This window comes from Mus caroli, unplaced genomic scaffold, assembly GCF_978045245.1.
Source record: "Mus caroli unplaced genomic scaffold, Mus_caroli_1 scaffold_6, whole genome shotgun sequence".
NCBI classification, from domain to species: domain Eukaryota; kingdom Metazoa; phylum Chordata; class Mammalia; order Rodentia; family Muridae; genus Mus; species Mus caroli.
In genome coordinates, this window is record NW_028227261.1 from 35,563,054 (window position 1) to 35,581,225 (window position 18,172).

At 42.9% G+C, this 18,172-nt stretch overlaps 2 protein-coding genes across 2 annotated transcripts in view; both read left to right on the forward strand.

Moving 5' to 3' along the window:
• The first annotated feature begins 3,749 nt into the window (after positions 1 to 3,749).
• Positions 3,750 to 7,976, forward strand: Tmco2 (transmembrane and coiled-coil domains 2). The gene is made up of 2 exons (XM_021161446.2): positions 3,750 to 4,075; positions 7,578 to 7,976. The coding sequence occupies exons 1-2, from the start codon at positions 3,830 to 3,832 to the stop codon at positions 7,893 to 7,895; spliced, it is 564 nt and encodes a 187-aa protein (XP_021017105.1). The 5' UTR covers positions 3,750 to 3,829; the 3' UTR covers positions 7,896 to 7,976.
• A 5,493-nt stretch (positions 7,977 to 13,469) lies between these two features.
• The window catches only part of Zmpste24 (zinc metallopeptidase STE24), a 39,162-nt gene continuing 34,459 nt past the window's right edge, over positions 13,470 to 18,172 (forward strand). Inside the window, exons 1-2 of the mRNA XM_021160898.3 lie at positions 13,470 to 13,838; positions 15,862 to 16,008. Coding sequence (XP_021016557.1) covers positions 13,716 to 13,838; positions 15,862 to 16,008 — 270 coding nt within the window. The 5' untranslated portion in view covers positions 13,470 to 13,715. The remainder of the gene's footprint in view (positions 13,839 to 15,861; positions 16,009 to 18,172) is intronic.

Consider the following 18,172-nt stretch of genomic DNA (forward strand, 5'->3'; position numbering starts at 1 on the left):
AATTCGTTGAAGAATTGATTTGGAATTTTGATGGGGATTGCATTGAATCTGTAGATTGCTTTTGGCAAGATAGCCATTTTTACAATGTTGATCCTGCCAATCCATGAGCATGGGAGATCTTTCCATCTTCTGAGATCTTCTATAATTTCTTTCTTCAGAGACTTGAAGTTTTTATTATACAGATCTTTCACTTCCTTAGTTAGAGTCACGCCAAGATATTTTATATTATTTGTGACTATTGAGAAGGGTGTTGTTTCCCTAATTTCTTTCTCAGCCTGTTTATTCTTTGTGTAGAGAAAGGCCATTGATTTGTTTGAGTTAATTTTATATCCAGCTACTTCACCGAAGCTGTTTATCAGGCTTAGGAGTTCTCTGGTGGAATTTTTAGGGTCACTTATATATACTATCATATCATCTGCAAAAAGTGATATTTTGACTTCATCTTTTCCAATTTGTATCCCTTTGATCTCCTTTTGTTGTCGAATTGCTCTGGCTAGGACTTCAAGTACAATGTTGAATAGGTATGGAGAAAGTGGACAGCCTTGTCTAGTCCCTGATTTTAGAGGGATTGCTTCAAGCTTCTCACCATTTACTTTGATGTTGGCTACTGGTTTGCTGTAGATTGCTTTTATCATGTTTAGGTATGGGCCTTGAATTCCTGATCTTTCCAAGACTTTTATCATGAATGGGTGTTGGATCTTGTCAAATGCTTTTTCCGCATCTAAGGAGATGACCATGTGGTTTTTGTCTTTGAGTTTGTTTATATACTGGATTACGTTGATGGATTTCCGTATATTGAACCATCCCTGCATCCCTGGGATGAAACCTACTTGGTCAGGATGGATGATTGTTTTGATGTGTTCTTGGATTCGGTTAGCAAGAACTTTATTGAGGATTTTTGCATCAATATTCATAAGGGATATTGGTCTGAAGTTTTCTATCTTTGTTGGGTCTTTTTGTGGTTTAGGTATCAGTGTAATTGTGGCTTCATAGAATGAGTTGGGTAGAGTACCTTCTGTTTCTATTTTGTGGAATAGTTTGTGAAGAACTGGGATTAGATCTTCTTTGAAGGTCTGATAGAACTCTGCACTAAACCCATCTGGTCCTGGGCTTTTTTTAGTTGGGAGACTATTAATGACTGCTTCTATTTCTTTGGGGGATATAGGGCTGTTTAGATCATTAACCTGATCTTGATTCAACTTTGGTACCTGGTATCTGTCTAGGAACTTCTCCATTTCATCCAGGTTCTCCAGTTTTGTTGAGTATAGCCTTTGGTAGAAGGATCTGATGGTGTTTTGGATGTCTTCAGGATCTGTTGTTATGTCTCCTTTTTCATTTCTGATTTTGTTAATTAGGATGCTTTCCCTGTGCCCTCTAGTGAGTCTGGCTAAGGGTTTATCTATCTTGTTGATTTTCTCAAAGAACCAGCTCCTTGATTGGTTGATTCTTTGAATAGTTTTTCTTGTTTATGGAGTAGTTTTATAAAATCTTAAGAGATTTTTTTTTTATAGCTCTCAAGTAACATGTTAACATGCCCTGCCAATTATTAGCAATGTGGAGCAAATAATTTATCTGAATTTTATTTAGTAGAAAAATAATTTTGTAGGCTTTTTATTAGTAAGTGATTATTTCTAAGAGCTACTGTCTTAGCAACCACATTACTTTATAAGCTAATAACCTGCTCTCTTTTGGGCATCATATTTTCATAGAATTTAACCAAGAGTTTCCAGAAAGCAACTTAAAGAGCCAAATACTCAGTAGTGTTAAACAGATAAAAGCACACCCAAGGGCCAGGCATGGTAGCATATGCTTTTAATCCCAGCACTTGGGAGGCAGAGGCAGGAGGATCCCTGTGGGTTCACTGTCAGCCTCGTCTAGTTCCTGCACAGTCAGGGCCACGCAAAATAAACCTTGTCTCAAAAAAAAAAAAAAAAAAAAGCTTTCAAAATTCTGAAATTTCCTCCTTTAGTCTATTTAATTCTATTTCATTAGTCTAAATAAATCAAGCATTTATTTAAGCATTAATTAGGTGATCTGGGGAAGAGGACATTCTCCATATACTGAATAGTCATGTATAACCTCTGGAAAGAAACTGAGGCAGTATCAGCTGAATGCTTTATGCCGGATTGTGATTGTTTCTGTACTAGAAGTTGGGCTTGTTTCGATTTTTTTTTTCTCTCCACGAAGGGACCATTGATATTGGCTTATTCCTGCTACTAGAGAAAAACAAACAAACAAAAAACTCTTTAAATAATAATCAAGCAAACAAGCCGGGCGTGGTGGCGCACGCCTTTAATCCCAGCACTTGGAAGGCAGAGGCAGGCGGATTTCTGAGTTCTAGGCCAGCCTGGTCCTACAAAGTGAGTTCCAGGACAGCCAGGGCTACACAGAGAAACCCTGTCTCAAAAAAAAAAAAAAAAAATCAAGCAAACAAACAAATGAGTACTGCTTCTCTGCGACTACAAGAGCCTCTGTGCCCCACCCCCCCACCCCCCACCAAAAGCCCTTTCTAAATCTTACCTACAAATTCCTCTCAGCCTTAATGAACTTGGGCTTTCCCATTCGGAAGAAAATAACTGCTCCCCTGTACAGAAGTACTGAAAAGGTTCTGTATGGACACTATGTAAGAGGACTTATGTGGGTACTTAATTTAAATGAAGCTGGAAAGTAAAAAGTTCTTCTGCAACACTATCCACCTTTTTGTTGTTCTGAGGTTGGGTCTCCTGTAGCCCTGTCTGGTTTTGTAACTTTTATGTATCCTAGGATGGCCTTGAATTTCAGATCCTCCTACTTCACCTTCAATAGCACTGAGATTATATATCGGCTAGTTTTTTGGTTTGTTTGTTTTGTTTTGTTTTTCAACTTGTATCAAGCTAGGGTCATCTGGGTAGAAGAAATGTCAACTAAGAAAATGTTTTCATCAGGTTGACCTGTAGGAAAATCTGGGGATATTTTTTGATTGATGAGTGGTAAGGGAGGGGTCAGCTCACATTGAAAAATGCCATTCCTCAACAAATGGTCCTGGATTGTATAAGAAAGCAGGCTGAGGGGTGGAGAGATAGTTCAGCCATTAACAACACTAGCTAACTTGTTTGAAGGACTCAGGTTGGAGTCCTAGCATCTATGTGGTGGTTTATTTGTCTATAACTCCAGTCTCCTGGGATCCAATGCCCTTTTCTGGCCTATGCAGGTACATGGTGCACAGACATATGTGCAGGCCAAATACCCATACATATTTAAAAAGAAAAAGAAAAAGCAGGCTGAGCAAGTCATGAGGAGGAAGCTAGCAAGCGATATATCTTCATGGCCTCTGCTTCAGTTCCTTCCAAGTTCCTGTTGTGACTTCCCTCGATCATGGACTAGAATCTACTATGTGAAATAACCCTTTCTAGGACAAGTTGCTTTTGGTCATGTGACAGCAATAGAAGACTAACTGGCTTGGTTTTATAGTGATTGGGGTCAAACCTTAGCCTTTGTGTGTAGTAGGCAAGAACACTGCCAACTGAGTCATTCCTGGCCCAAGCTGTCCCCACTTCTAGTGATATTGGCTGCTGTATCAGACTAGGCACACACTGAGCATTTCTGTCATCGTAGGATGGGAGAATGCTGTGCCAGACCCAAGACTGGCCAGAGATCCGAGGAAACAGCATGACTGAGCTGAAAACACAGGCCTGTACCTCCTTGCTCTTGAGAGAACACTGGTGAGTGACATCACAAAGCACAGCTCATAATGGCTCCAGAACATCTGAACTCCCTGGCCGCTTTCCCTAATTTATGTCTAGATTCCTGAAGTCTCTGCACATGTAGTTCCTGGAGCTGCTGTTTTAAAATGCCAACATTTCCAACTACAACTTCTTCTTGGGACAACCTCTTAAATGCTCTTGCTCGCAGCTCAGTATGGAATTGGTTACAAGCAATGTTTATAGGAGAGACTACTAGTGTGCCTCAGCCAACAAACTTGGGAATACTAGATAATCTCGCTCCCGCTGTGCAAATCATCCTTGGGATTTCCTTTTTGACTTTGTTGGCAATTGGACTATTTGCCTTATGGAAACGAAGCATTCGGTCAATTCAGGTTGTATACTTATAGAGAAATTTAAGTCTTTTGCTGGGTGTTTGTTGGGTTTTGTTGGTCTAAGACAGAGTGGTACTTTAGGCTGGCCTTGTAGAACGAGGCTGACTTCAAATTTAGGATCCTCCTGCTTTGTTAAGCCCTCACCCCACCCAACCCCCATCCCTCACTAAGGGCTGAGAGAGCAACAAACACTACCATTCCTGACTTAAAGTTTAATTTTGGTTACCTGTCTTTCATATTGCTGCTACCCAATTTTAAAAGTCCATGTAAGTGTTCAGGGGTAAGCCACTGTCTCTGTCTCTTAAGTTGATTGAAACTGTACTATTTTTGAAAACCTCTACCAATTAGGTTGTGAGCAAAAATACTTTCTCACAATGGTGTTTGGCTTGTATCTAATACAAAATAGATTTGACTGGGTGGTAGTGACACACGTCTTTAATTCTAACACTTGGGAGACAGAGGCAGGAGATCCATGAGTTTGAGAACAGCCTAGTCTACAGAATGAGGATTGCTGGAGCTACATAGTGAAACCCTGTCTCAAAAAACTTTTTGAACAAGTTCATCACTTGAAAAAGTTATCTGAGCCAAAGTTTAATTGATCGCTTGTCTCTCAGAGCCCTTCATGCCCTACACTTTTCATAGGATGAGCAGTGTAGGACAACCAGGTTCCTGTGCGGGGTGGGTGGGGGGACTCGCACATTACTGCCAATGATGTTAATGATTCTGCTATTTAACTGATAGGGAGTTGTGTGTGCATTAAGACATCCTAGTTCATTTTGTTATTATGTTTTAACAAGCTAAGCTCCCAGAAACATACTAGGGCTCATTAGGGGAAACGTAAGTTTAAAACACTGAGATTTTAAGGAGCATTTGGAATTTGTATAATTTCGTTTAACCCTCAATGATAATAATAGCTCATTTATAAAATTGTCCTTGGAGTTATGGGAAATCTTAATAACTCCATGAGATGGAGTTTATTTTTCACATGAGGAGTGAGGAAGAAAGTGGGGTGTGTGGAGGCTTGATGTAAATATGAGAAGATAGAATTTAAGGAGGGTTCTTGTTCTGTTTTGTCAAGAAGGACTTCTGTAGCTTGGCTGCCCTCAGATTCACCAGATAGTGAAGGCTAACTTTGAACTTCTTTTCTTCATCACTCTACCTACCAAATGTTGAAATTGTAGACAATCCTGAGGGCTTTCTTAAAGGGTGGGTTGTTTTTATGATTGTACAGAAGCACTATTACAGGATCACTTTGTAGTTCTCTTCTTTTTCCATTTAGGAATCATGGTTGAATCTGAAGTTTAACATCAGAAAGCCCCACATAATAGGCAGAGCGGGGATTACCATGTCCACTTTAGAATTGGAGTAGTTTGGTTCCTGCCCAAATTTATACGGTTTTGTTAGAGCTGGCAAGGCTGGAGTCTAAACCTCATTTTTAGGATTTCAAATTTAATTTTTATTCAAAATCTCATATAATAGAATCCAACAAATAAACATAAGTTGTCAATACAAGATTATGTGTGCGGGCACAAACATAGACACTTTTCAGTTATCTAATAAAAGTGTAAAGTAAGAACACAAACTTTCTAGTTTAGTGCAATCAGAGAGATGGTTGGACACTTGAACACTTTAAGCTAAACCACAAAAACAGAAATCAGGTGTGGTGATACATTCATCACCATAATTCCATCGTTTGGAAGATATGGGGTAGGATGATTGGAAATTCAAGGTCATCCTTGGCTACAGAGCAAGTTGGAGGGTCATCCTGGGATACATGAAAACCTATCTCTAATGGACGGGAGAAAAATGGGGGGAAAGATACACAAACAAAAAGGAGTAATATATCAGAGTAAGTAACACTGTGGACTCAGGAATTAGACTGCTTGTTATACACACATTTTTGGTGGACTATCTGCTCTGAACTGAGATCACTCATTTAACCCCTACCCCAGTTTTCTTATCTGTAAAATGGGCTTGCTAAAAGTGCTGCTTTATAGGATTACTGAGGTTTAAAAGTGATAGAATGTGTAACTTAGCCTAGTGTTGATTGCTATAAGAGGGGGAGTTATGGTTTTACTCTAATCCTACAAGGAATCTGTTGTAACATATTAAAGCAATTTTTTCATGACCAGTGTCTTAGTCAGGGTTAACTACTGCTGTGGTGAAACACCATAACCAAACCAACCCAGGAGGAAAGAGTTTATTTGCCTGACACTTCCATATCACTATTCATCATGGAAGAAAGTCAGGACAGGAACTCAAGCAGAGAAGGAACCTGCAGGCAGGAGCTGATACAGAGGCTATGAAGGGGTGCTACTTACTGGCTTGCTCCCCATGGCTTGCTCAGCCTGCTTTCTTATAGAACCCAGGACTATCAGCCCAGGGTTGGACCCACCCACAACAGGACTAGGCCCTATCCCATCCAATATCAAGTAAGAAAATGACCTACAAGCTTGACTGCAGCCCCATCTTATGGATGCCTTTTTTCTCAATGGAGATTCTCTTTTCTCCAATGACTTGTGCCAAGTTGACATAAAACTATCCAGCACAATCAGTAAATCTACTTTTTTAGGTCTCTATGCTGGGGAGAATTCCTGAACCCCAGTCCTGGCTTTATCAGTTCCAATCTGTGGTCTTGAACATTGACAGGGTGCACACTGGAAAGTGTCTACACAGGTGTGTCAAGTCCTGGGTTCTCCTGCATGAATAGCTCATAAGCTGGCAAGCTAACTTCTAACACAGAACCCACCACATGGTAACAGACTGAGCAAATGGTATCTAATATTCTGCCTTTTATTTGTTTTGTTTCTTTAAAAAAAAAAAGATGAATTTATTTTATTATATGAGTGTTCTATCTGCATGTATTCCTGCATGCCAAAAGAGGGCATCAGAGTTCATTATGGATGGTTGTAAGTTACCATGTAGTTGTTGGAGATTGAACTTAGGACCTCTGGGAGAGCAGCCAGTTCTCTGAAGCACTGAATCATTTCTCCAGTCCCTTATCATACTTTTTATTAAGTAAATACAAATTGAGTCCCTGGCCTATCTAACACTACAGTTTGTAAGTTGATGATGATCAAAAGATTAAAAGTAGAAAGGCTGGAGAGATGGCTTGGCAAAAACAAGAGCATTGGCTACTCTCCCACAGAACCCAGGTCTGGTTCCCAGCACCCACACAGCAGCTCACAACCATCTGTAACTCCAGTTCCAGGAGAGCCAAGCCTCTCTTTTGGCCTCCTTGGGCACCAGCCAGGCATGTAACTGGTATCTTTACATACATGAAAACAAAACACTCATACCCATAAAATAGTAAGGTATATCTTTAAAAGATTTTTAAAAACAATTAAAAGTAGGTGTGAGATGTTCTGTTGAAGGGAAAGCTTGGCTTAGAAATGGGGGGTGGATGGTTGTTACTAGGAGATCTTTATTCTGCTTTGGCTCTGTGGCTAACTGTGACATTTCACGCACATGACTGAGTGACACTGGTCTTGTTTCATTTTAGAAAATAGTGATGTTTGTGATCACACTCTACCAACTTTACAAGAAGGGCTCAGACTTTTTTCAGGTTTTGCTAGCCAACCCAGAAGGAAGCGGTCGCCAGATTCAAGACAATAATAATATCTTCCTGTCGTTGGGTCTGCAAGAGAAAATTTTGAAAAAGCTTCAGATGGTGGAGAACAAAGTGAGAGACCTGGAGGGGATAATCGTCGCCCGGAAACCTGCTGTGAAGCGGGACTGCTCCTCTGAACCCTACTGCAGCTGCTCTGACTGTCAGAGTCCCTTGCCCACATCAGGGTTCACTTCCACATCTGAAATGTGATGAACTCCAATCTTTTCCAGAAAAGCACTGCTTCCCTCATGTGTGCAGTGGTGTATCAATAAAATAGAGAACTATATTGAAACCACACTGCAAAGATCTGGTTCTCTCTTCAGCAGGGCCCAGTATCTACTTTGTATGCAGTAGGTAATGTGGGGGTAATGATAGCTGGAAATGTCTCCAAGGATGGGTTCTATGGCTTGGTGGTAAAAACATTTGCCTGGCACAAACAGGTAGGGTGCTGATTCAGCAGGCTTGGGACCTCATGGTAATGCAAGATAGCCAGACTGGAGCAGATAGAGAAAGGAGAGAGGGTGGTCAGGGTTGTGATTTTGAGGTCCATGCTGAAGACATTGGAGAAGCCAGTCACAGAGGGCCATGTTTTGCAAATAGGTTGTCTCAAGCTGGTCCTTGTTGTAAGAAGTATATGCAGTCTGTCTGGGGACTCCTGAATTACTCAGAGATGAGTAAAGGTGAGAATATGCATGAAGGAGAATGTGGTGTGTGTGTGGGGGTGGTGGTGTTTGTTTTTTAAGCAAGGTTTCACTAGGTAGCCCCAGCATGGCTTGGAACTTGTGTGTGTGTGTGTGTTGGGGTAGAGAGGGGCTGGGAGCATTACTGTCTGCATGTCTGTAACCACTTGCTTTCCTGGTGTCTATATAGGCCAAAAGAAGTTATTGGATACCCTAGAACTAGTGTGACAGGCATTTCCCATGTGGGCACTAGAAATCAAACTTGGGCCCTCTGCAAGAGCAACAGTGCTCTTAACTGCTAAGCCATCTTTCCATCCCCAAATATGCTCTTATTTTATAAACTATGATTTGCCCCAGTATATCCAGCTCACTAACAGACTGATGATAGAATTTTACAATTTATGTTTATGTTATCAAAATTTCTATTTTTAATTTGATCAGCTACTTATGAATGTTGCAATGATAATCAGAAGAATTCTAATTTATAATCATGTCATTTTAACTATACATAAATAAAAATAATGTTAATGATAGTTCATAAGAATCCTAACAAAGCCTCCAGTTGTGAGGAGTTACTATCTGCCAACATACCACTTCAACCAGGTGGCCGATCTGTCTTTCAAGGCCCTTAAAGCCTGCACTCCCAGAGATCTCTCTGCCTACTTCGATAACCTTGTACAACAATCAGGCAAGTCCTTTACAGACTTTCTCACGAGGGTTACTGAGGCAGTGGAGAGAAGGGTCGATTTAGGACCCACCTGAGACATGTTTGTTTAAACAATTGGATTGGGAGGGTCTTAATGCCCCAATCTGCAATGTGGTGGCAGCAGTCCATAATGATGACCTTCATAAATGGGTAGCAGCCACCAAAGACCTTGACTCTAGGGCAGGCAGCTGGGGCTGCAGAAAGACAAGTCTGTAGGGACTGCCCTTAACGCTAGGCCAAGAACAAAGTGCCCTTGCTGTAATAAAGGATTTCGCTGGGCACGAGACTGCAGGTCTCAGAACTCTGGTACACTCGGATATGATTTAATTCTAAAATGAGTGCCCCTCAGCCTTGTCAATAAGAGGGGACTTCTCCAAGCCTACCGTATATTAAGCTCTCCTCATGTTTCTACATTCACCCATAATGACTATACACCTAGATGGAATTCCATTGTTGCTGATGTCTCGTACACTTTGGGACAGGGACATATTAGGGGATATAGGTGTCGTTCTTACAACAGTTGGGCCTTCTTTGATGACATCATGGATCCAGCTAAAAGGGGAATCGCCCCCAAGTCTAAGAGAGACTTGCCCACCCTGGGCCTCCTGCCATCACGGAACCTGACCCCATACCACTGACCTGGGTATCACTTGCCAATATCTGGGTTGATCAATGGCCAAACATTGAACCAAAATTGTCCACACTCAACTGGTTGAGGAGCAACTTATACTTGGTCACTTAGAACCTTCAACCAGTAGACAAAACACCCCTATCTTTGTCATAAAAAAAGAAGTCAGAAAAATATAGACTCTTACAAGATATGAGCGCTATTAGTGAACAAATGGAAGAAATGGAGACTACTCAGGAGGGACTGCCTCATCCTGGTGCCCTCCCACAGACTGGTGATGGAGATTAAGGATTGCCTCTTCCAAATGCCCTGGCACCACAGAACAGATGCCGCTTTGCCTTTACAGTGTGGGAACCTAATATGCAAAACCCAGCTAAGAGACACCAGTGGACAGTCCTCCTACAGGGAATGAAAAATAGTCCCACCATCTGCCAGCCTTATGTGTCTGAGGCACTACGGGCAGCCCCTAAAGATATTTTGATCATCCACTATATGGACAACATTATGGTGGCACATCCTGATTCATCTCTTTCACAAAGAGCTACCTCAGAGCTCTCCTAAAAGACTTAGAAGAGCTTAATCTGTGGGTTGGCCCGAAAAAAAATGCAATCAGTTGTCCCCTCCCCTTCCCCCCTCGTACGCCTTTCTGGGATTAGCAGATTAGACTGCTGGCCTTCTCTATTTCTCGGACCTACTCCCTTGTGGAGCTTCAATCATTGTGTGGGCCTGTTAATTGGGTAAAGTTATTTCTCCTGATCCCCAATCAAGAGATGAGAAGTCTCTTCTCCGTATTGGAGAGCCCTAATAGCCCCTCTACTAAGAACACCCTCACCCAGGACACTAAGAGACTCCTGCAGAAGATAATGACCTACTTGTCTGACTCAAGCCTTAATAGACATAACCCTTTAAGGCCTTTGCTGGCAATAATTATGTGGACTACAGAGGGACCCTGTGGCAAAATGGGCCCCTCATCTGGCTGCACTAAGCTCAGATCTACATAAGGTAGCCTTCCAATATGAAATCACCTTTAAACTTGCTCTTAAGACAAGGGGCTTGATGAGAAGAACTTATAATAAGGAATCTGATAAGATACTACTGCCCTTTTCTCTTAAGCACTCTCAGTCTTTATGGGCAGATTCCCTTCGTTTTCAAGAAATGATGACAGGCACTGTTGATAACCACCCATCCCCAGATAACCACCTGTTGGCCCTTCCCCATTTACCTGTTGAAATTGAGCCCTTGTAGCCTACCCAATTCTAGCCCAATCCCTAAGGCCACTATGGCCTTCTCCAGTGCCAACAAACAAAGATATTGATTTTACTACAGAGGCCAGGTTTGAAGGATGTTACTCACATCCTTTGAAACCCTGGCTCAGTCTAATGAGGAGAGTTATTGGGGTTTCTGAGGCTCTTTGAACTCTGTCAGGCTGAGCCTGACATATTTTTGGATAGCCCATATGTAATACAGGCTGTTAGAACACTATCATTCTCCTACATAAAAGCTCAGAATCGTCCCAAACACGTCTTTATGGATCCCTTCAAGGAACCCTTGAGGATAGGGTGCACCTATGGTTCATTTCTTACATCAGATCCCACTCCAGGCTGCCAGGAGTCTTGGCAGTGATATAACTGACTTAAGGGTAATGATTGTTGACCAGGGGCTCTTGGAACAGATGAGAGCATTACACAAACAATTTCACCTGTCCCCACAAAACTTACACAAGCTCTTGCCAGATTATCCACGAAACAATAAAAAACATCTTGCAAGATCTTGTGCCACCTGCGCCCCACTTGCACCATTGAGGCCATTCCATGGGGGAGGTGTCAAGCCAAGAGGGTTATGCCCCAGTGCTATTTGACAGATGAACTGGACTCATTATCCCTCTTTTTGTAATCTTAGATATTTACATGTTACTGTAGATACTTGCTGCTTCTCTGTATATGCTGTGGCCTCAATGGGAGAAAAAGCTTCCCACACCATCAAGGCTATGGAATCTGCTATGTTGGTTATGGGAGTGCCTTGGGTTTTGAAGACACATAATGACCCTCCCTATGCTTCTCAACAATTCAATGAGTTTGATGCCTCATGGAAGATTAACCACACTTTTAGGATTCCCTGTAACCCTCACGGTCAGAGGATAGTAGAAAGGTCCACTCAGACTCTAAAGGACTTGCTGACTCAGTTTACCTCCCCTGAATCCAAACATGACCTTCCCCTGGCCCTGGCAGAGGCCCTTTTTCACCTAAACTTCCTCACCTTTGATGATCAGGGATTAAGCCCTGCCTATAAACATTGGGTTTACCTACCTAGGAATACCACTCTTCCATTGGTACAACATCACAGTGGCAGTCACCCTTTGTTGACACAAGGGCTAGGCTATGCTTGTGTTTTTCCACAGGACTCTACAACACCATAATGGGTGCCAGTACAAAACATCCAACCAGCCATGAAAAAGGAGGACAGAGACGAAGCCTCTCTCTGGAGACCTTCTACCTGAGGAAATGGCACTTGTTAGAGCTATGTCTCTACTTGCCTGTGATCCCTGTTTTCATGCCATTTGCCTTACACCCAATCAAGTACAAAATATTTCCCAGGCCCGGGAACAAAACTCAAAAGTTCAGCTAACAGTTCAATCAGGTACACCACTAATTTTGCTAAAAGCAAAAAATCCCCCCAAAGAACTTTTGATTGCCAAAGAATTTGTAGTCCTATATTGAAGTAATTCACTTTGTCAAGTAACTTCTACTGATTACGCTCATGCAGATAAATTTAGTTACAGTTGAGAAATTTGAAACCTTAATCTCAACTTTTTTTTTTTTTTTTTTTTTGAGACAGGGTTTCTCTGTGTAGCCCTGGCTGTCCTGGAACTCACTCTGTAGACCAGGCTGGCCTCGAACTCAGAAATCCACCTGCCTCTGCCTCCCAAGTGCTGGGATTAAAGGAGTGCACCACCACGCCCGGCTAATCTCAACATCTTTAGCATCACAATCTCACCATATTTTAAAATGGATCTACATATTTTAGTTGGTGCTAAAGATTTTTCAATTCACTATAAATAATGTTTATACAAAGTGACAACATTAGTTCACAGAAACTATTAATTAAATATTTTTGGTCAGAAAAATTCTGGCTTCACGTTTCAAGTAAAGTCAATGTATTAACAGGGGTCATAGTGACCCCATTTCATTGTTGAATTCCAAGGCAAAGGTACTGAGCTGTGATGGTGTGTAATGATGGGTGGTGGTGGTGGTGGTGTGTGTCTGAAACAAGGTCTTGCTAGGCTTAAAGGCAGTGGCTACCAAGCCTGCCTGTTTGAGGTTAGAAATGCAGTCCCAGGACTCACAGGTAAATGCCTCTTCTGACTTCACTTGGGGAGGATGAGATGAAATGTGTAAATGAAAATCCTAATCACTAGAGTCATTTTCATCTCTAATATTCCCAAAACCAGAATTTTCCAAGACAAGCCAAACAACCCCAAATGCCCCGTTTGGTTAGTTATCCTGGAGATGCACATTAACCTTTGAACGGCACTAAATAGAAGGAAGGAAAAGTTTTAGAGCCTCTCTCATCCTTCCCAGCTACTTCTAGGGGGAATATTTCTATGACCCGGTTTATCCAGCCCGGTTAAGTACCGGGGTCCATTGCCCTCTCTGGTAACCCGCCAAAGCAAAGGAGAGGCAGCGACCACACAGACGCTCCCAGGAAGAAGGCCGGAACCTTTGAATTGGAGCCCTGCGCGCAGAATCCGGAGGGATATTTCAGGTGCACCGCTGCTCATTCTTCAGGCGGAAGTGAGGAAGGTGGGGCGTCTTATTCTAGCAGAAATAAGTAGGTCCTTGAGGAGTAAGTGGGGGGAAACGTGTCTTTGTGACACTGCTGGCAAAGCTGAGGGAATGGGCGTCTGAAGAAGCCCTCGGAAGGGACCCGTATCGTTGTGACACCGCTGGCACTTTCTGAGGGACGCGTGTCGCTGAGGCACCGGTGCACGCCGAAGGAGCGGGTGAGATAGTGTGACCATGGGGATGTGGGCATCGGTGGACGCTATGTGGGACTTCCCTGCGGAGAAGCGAATCTTCGGGGCGGTGTTGCTCTTTTCCTGGACGGTGTATCTTTGGGAGACCTTCCTAGCACAGCGGCAGGTGAGCATTGCCGTGTCTCCCCCGGCCTCAGCCCCTGGACAGCCTTAGGCCAGCCCGAACCTCTACCCAAGCCCCTTAGTGTTTGCCCGGATGTAGCACCAGCCTGCCCTCCGTAACCCCCGGTGAGCTTCCTAACTTTTCCTAATGGTGACTGCCGCTTTGAGGAGTTTTTGGAAAGGCAGAAGTTGTTTGCAACGTTGTAATGGGACCCAAGCCTGTAAGCGGCTAATGAAAGGGAAGAACTGCCCTACCGCCAAACTTGAGCCTGTCTATGCCTGCTCTACAGCGTCTTAAGAATCTTTGGACCGGGACTTGACCAAGCCTCGTTGGTATAGGCTAAGTGGAGGTGCTAAATTTGTAGAATAATAACTTCCCATGATATTGATGTTACCATGCTCAACCTCAAAATTAGGAAACCATTTTTCTGGTGATACTTTGCAACCGCACGCCGTTTGAAAATCCTCATTAGAGCTAATGTTGTTTGGGGCCCCAATGTGTGTGTGTGTGTGTTTCATTAAAATATCTCTTTGTTTTTTTTGTTTAAAACGTTAAATAGTGCAGTAGAAAAGCTAACAGTTTTCCCTAGAGATAGCCGTAATTAACAGTTTAATTCGAAATGTGAACGTTTAAGTGAGATGGACTTTGTAACAACAAAACAAGTTATCTGCAACGTTATAATGGGTCCCAAGGCTGTTGGTGTCTAATGAAAGGAAAGGACAGCCCTGCCGTCAAACTTGCGCAGGTCTATGCCTGCTCTACAGTGTCTAAGTTTGGACAACACTCGTCTGTGTCGTCCTTGAGAACCTTCCCCTTTAACTGCTGGACCTATTTCTTGAGCTCTGCAGACCTTTTCGTCTGCAGTTTTCTTCTAATTTACACTGTATGTGAGTTTCTTTGCCAGGCAAGTGATCTCCCACTGAACTACATTTCCCAGCCCTTCGTGACTCTCCCGGATTGCAAGTTTGAAATTTAAAAATCAGTCAGTGTTGGGTTATGTCTACCTCAGTCTCTTCCTTTAGTATGTTCAAAATGTTAAAAATTACTGTAGCTAGGTACTCAAAGCTTCATTAGTTCAGAATTGCATAAGTACCCTTGCTTGAAGCAAACACATAACGTGTAGTATCAAAACAGCAGGGTGAGATAATTGAGTACTTATCTGACATATTTTATTAATAGATAAAGTTGCATCTTTTTTTTTTTTTCCCAAGACAGAGTTTCTCTTTGTTTAGCCCTGGCTGTCCTGAAGCTCACTCTGTAGACCAGGCTGGCCTTGAACTCACAGAGATCCATCTCCCTCTGCCTCCTGAGTGCTAGGATTAAAGCCATGCACCACGACCACTTGGCATTGTTGCATTGTTGTAGGGTTATAATTTAATGCCTTCAGCTTTTTGTTGCTGTTGTTGTTGTTAACATACAACAGGAAAAGTATTTATTATAAAACTATTATAGAAGGTCTGTTATACCTTTGGTATCTGTTCCTTGTGTTATGTCCCAGGGGCTGAAATTACTCTTTAGAATTTGACATAATGAGAAAATTTGTTGTAAAGATTTGATGTTTCTGTCACTCCCTAATTCTTATTTAAGTTGACCTCTAGAACCAAGTTTAATGATAATTCATTAATAAAGTATTAAGTGTATGTGTTAATGTGTGTTGTGAGCATACTTCTCTTTTTTCATGCATTATTTTCTATATTGTAAGACATACCTCATACTCAGAAAGAATGGTCTCCTCGTGATGTCACAACTTTGGTTCACACAGGCAAACTGAAAGTGTATTGACAACCCAGATGGCCATTCCACCTAGTTAGCTGGCCTTGGAATTGTTTTTGTCTGCTTAAAATTCCCTGTGTCCGTTGTTTCAGTGGTCAGTGTTCTTGACTGAATGCAAGACATACATGTATGTGACAAATTCTACAAGCTTACATGACAAATTAATGCCACAGACCATTCAGTGTTGGACCACAAATTACTACTGTGTAACAAGAAATATTCATTAAAGTGTTTTTTCTTCAAAATATTTCAGAGAAGGATATACAAAACGACGACTCACGTACCAGCAGAGTTAGAACAGATCATGGACTCAGACACATTTGAGAAATCTCGGCTGTATCAACTGGATAAAAGCACCTTCAGCTTCTGGTCAGGACTCTACTCAGAAGTGGAAGGCACTGTGAGTCACTGATTTCTTGGAGACACAAGTCTCAGATTGTTTAAAGCTTGATAATGCTTGGTCTGGCCTTCAGGGGCCAGCCTTTAACAGTCCAGTGTCAGTGGTCTCTAGCCATCCTGCCAGAGTCTAGGTTGGCTCAGGGAGGAAGTATCAATGGTGTATGCACCAGCATTGCAGCTGGACCTGCTTGGCTAAGTTCATTCTACATTTCCACCCTTTTGTTTTTATTTTTGATAACCTGGTGGGAGTCGGTGTTCTTTGCTCTGGCCTTGTTGACCCCACCTCAGGGGCCTTCAGTATAGTGGACCTGGCCTGTCTTAGGTTGACCTGCCAAGTAGGTTCTTATCCATCTTTGACTACCAGCTCTCAAAGGACAGCCATCTTGGAGGGCATATCAGGGTGTAAGGACGAAGCCTAAACAGAGGCCTCTCGAATTTCTGTGAGCTATGCTCTAATCACCTCTCTTGGTGATTAGCAGATTCCATAGCCTTGATGGTGTGGGAGGCTTTTTCTCCCATCAAGGCCACAGCGTATACAGAGAAGCAGCAAGTATCTACAGTAACATGTACATATCTAAGATTACAAAAAGAGGGATAGTGAGTCCAGTCCATCTGCCAAATAGCACTGGGACATAACCCTCTTGGCTTGACACCTCCCCTGTTGAGGGGCCCCAGTGGTGCAAGTGGGGCACAGATGGCACAAGGTCTTGCAAGATATTTTTGTTGTTTCATGGATAATCCGGCAAGAGCTTGTGTAAGTTTTGTGGGGACAGGTGAAATTGTTTATGTGATGCTCTCATCTGTTCCAAGAGCCCCTGGTCAACAACCATTATAAGTCAGTCATATCCCTGCCCTTAGCCAAGACTCCTGGCAGCCTGGAGTGGGATCTGATGTGAGAAATGATCCATGGGTGTGCCCTATGCTCAAGGGCTCCTTGAAGGGATTTTATAAGGATGTGTTTGGAACTATCCTGATATTTTATGTAGGAATCTTTGCCTCTCACCCAACAGGACATCATAGAGGCAGTCAGGGCCGCTCTAGGGCCTGCCCTGTCAAGGTCTCTGATGGCTACTACCCATTTATGAAAGTTATCATTATGGACTTCGGCAAACCGAATTTCACGTTAGGGCATTAAGACCCTCCCAATCCGATAGTTTAAACAAGCATGTCTCGGGTGGTTCCCAAATCGACTCTTCTCTCTACTGCCTCAGTAACCCTCATGAGAAAGTCTGTAAAGGACTCACCTGATTGTTGTACAAAGTTATAGAGGTAGGCAGAGAGAACTCTGGGAGTGCAGGCCTCAAGGGCCTTGAAAGACAGATTGGCCACCTGGTTGAAGTAGGCATGTTGGCAGATAGTAGCTTAGGTAACTGGGTTAATGTATGCCCTGTGGCTGGTCAGCATGTCTAGGGTGATGTTAAGCTTATATTCAAGATTTAAGCATGCCTGACTCTCAGCCAGATCCTGATAGGCTGACTGCCAGTTTAAGAATGTGGCAGGCTCCAAGACCACTTTAAGATGATTATACCAGCCATAATAGGTTTGTAAGTGCATAGCCCACTGTTCAAAGTAGGGAGAGTCACGCCCCAATTCATTGGCCACTTTTCTGACTAAAGTTAGGTCAGCCAGGGGTGTAGGGACCCAAGGGCAGTTGGCTGCATCAGGTCCAAAGTTGACAGGATAAGCCTCTGTTCAGGCCCTATGGGCCAAGTGAGGCAACTGTGCATCAGGAGGTTGTGGGAGTCCAACCACAAAAGGCTGTAAGTGTTGGAGAGGCCTGGGGTGGTTATATCCATGGCACAAAGTTCACATCATGGATTCAGGGGGATTGGGGGGGGGGCGGGGAGTTTGCAGTCAGCTCCAGGCATTCAGATGCCTTTGAAAGATGAGGTAGTTTTGCCAGCACCAGAACAAGGGCCCTCTGCTCTTCTTCCTCTTCAGCCAAGGACTCTGAGTGGCTGAGAGAGCCAGAAGGGGGCAGTTATGGATAAGTTCACACTTGCCTGCCTGTTCCTGACAGTATTTGTTGTGGGAGGCGATAACTTCCTCTTGGGAAAAAGATTTCAAACTAGTAACAATGGCAAGAAGAATTGGAACAAAAGGGGGGGTGGGGCTATTCCCGAATTCACCTTTTCCAGGCCAGAAACAAAACCCTCATCCATGAA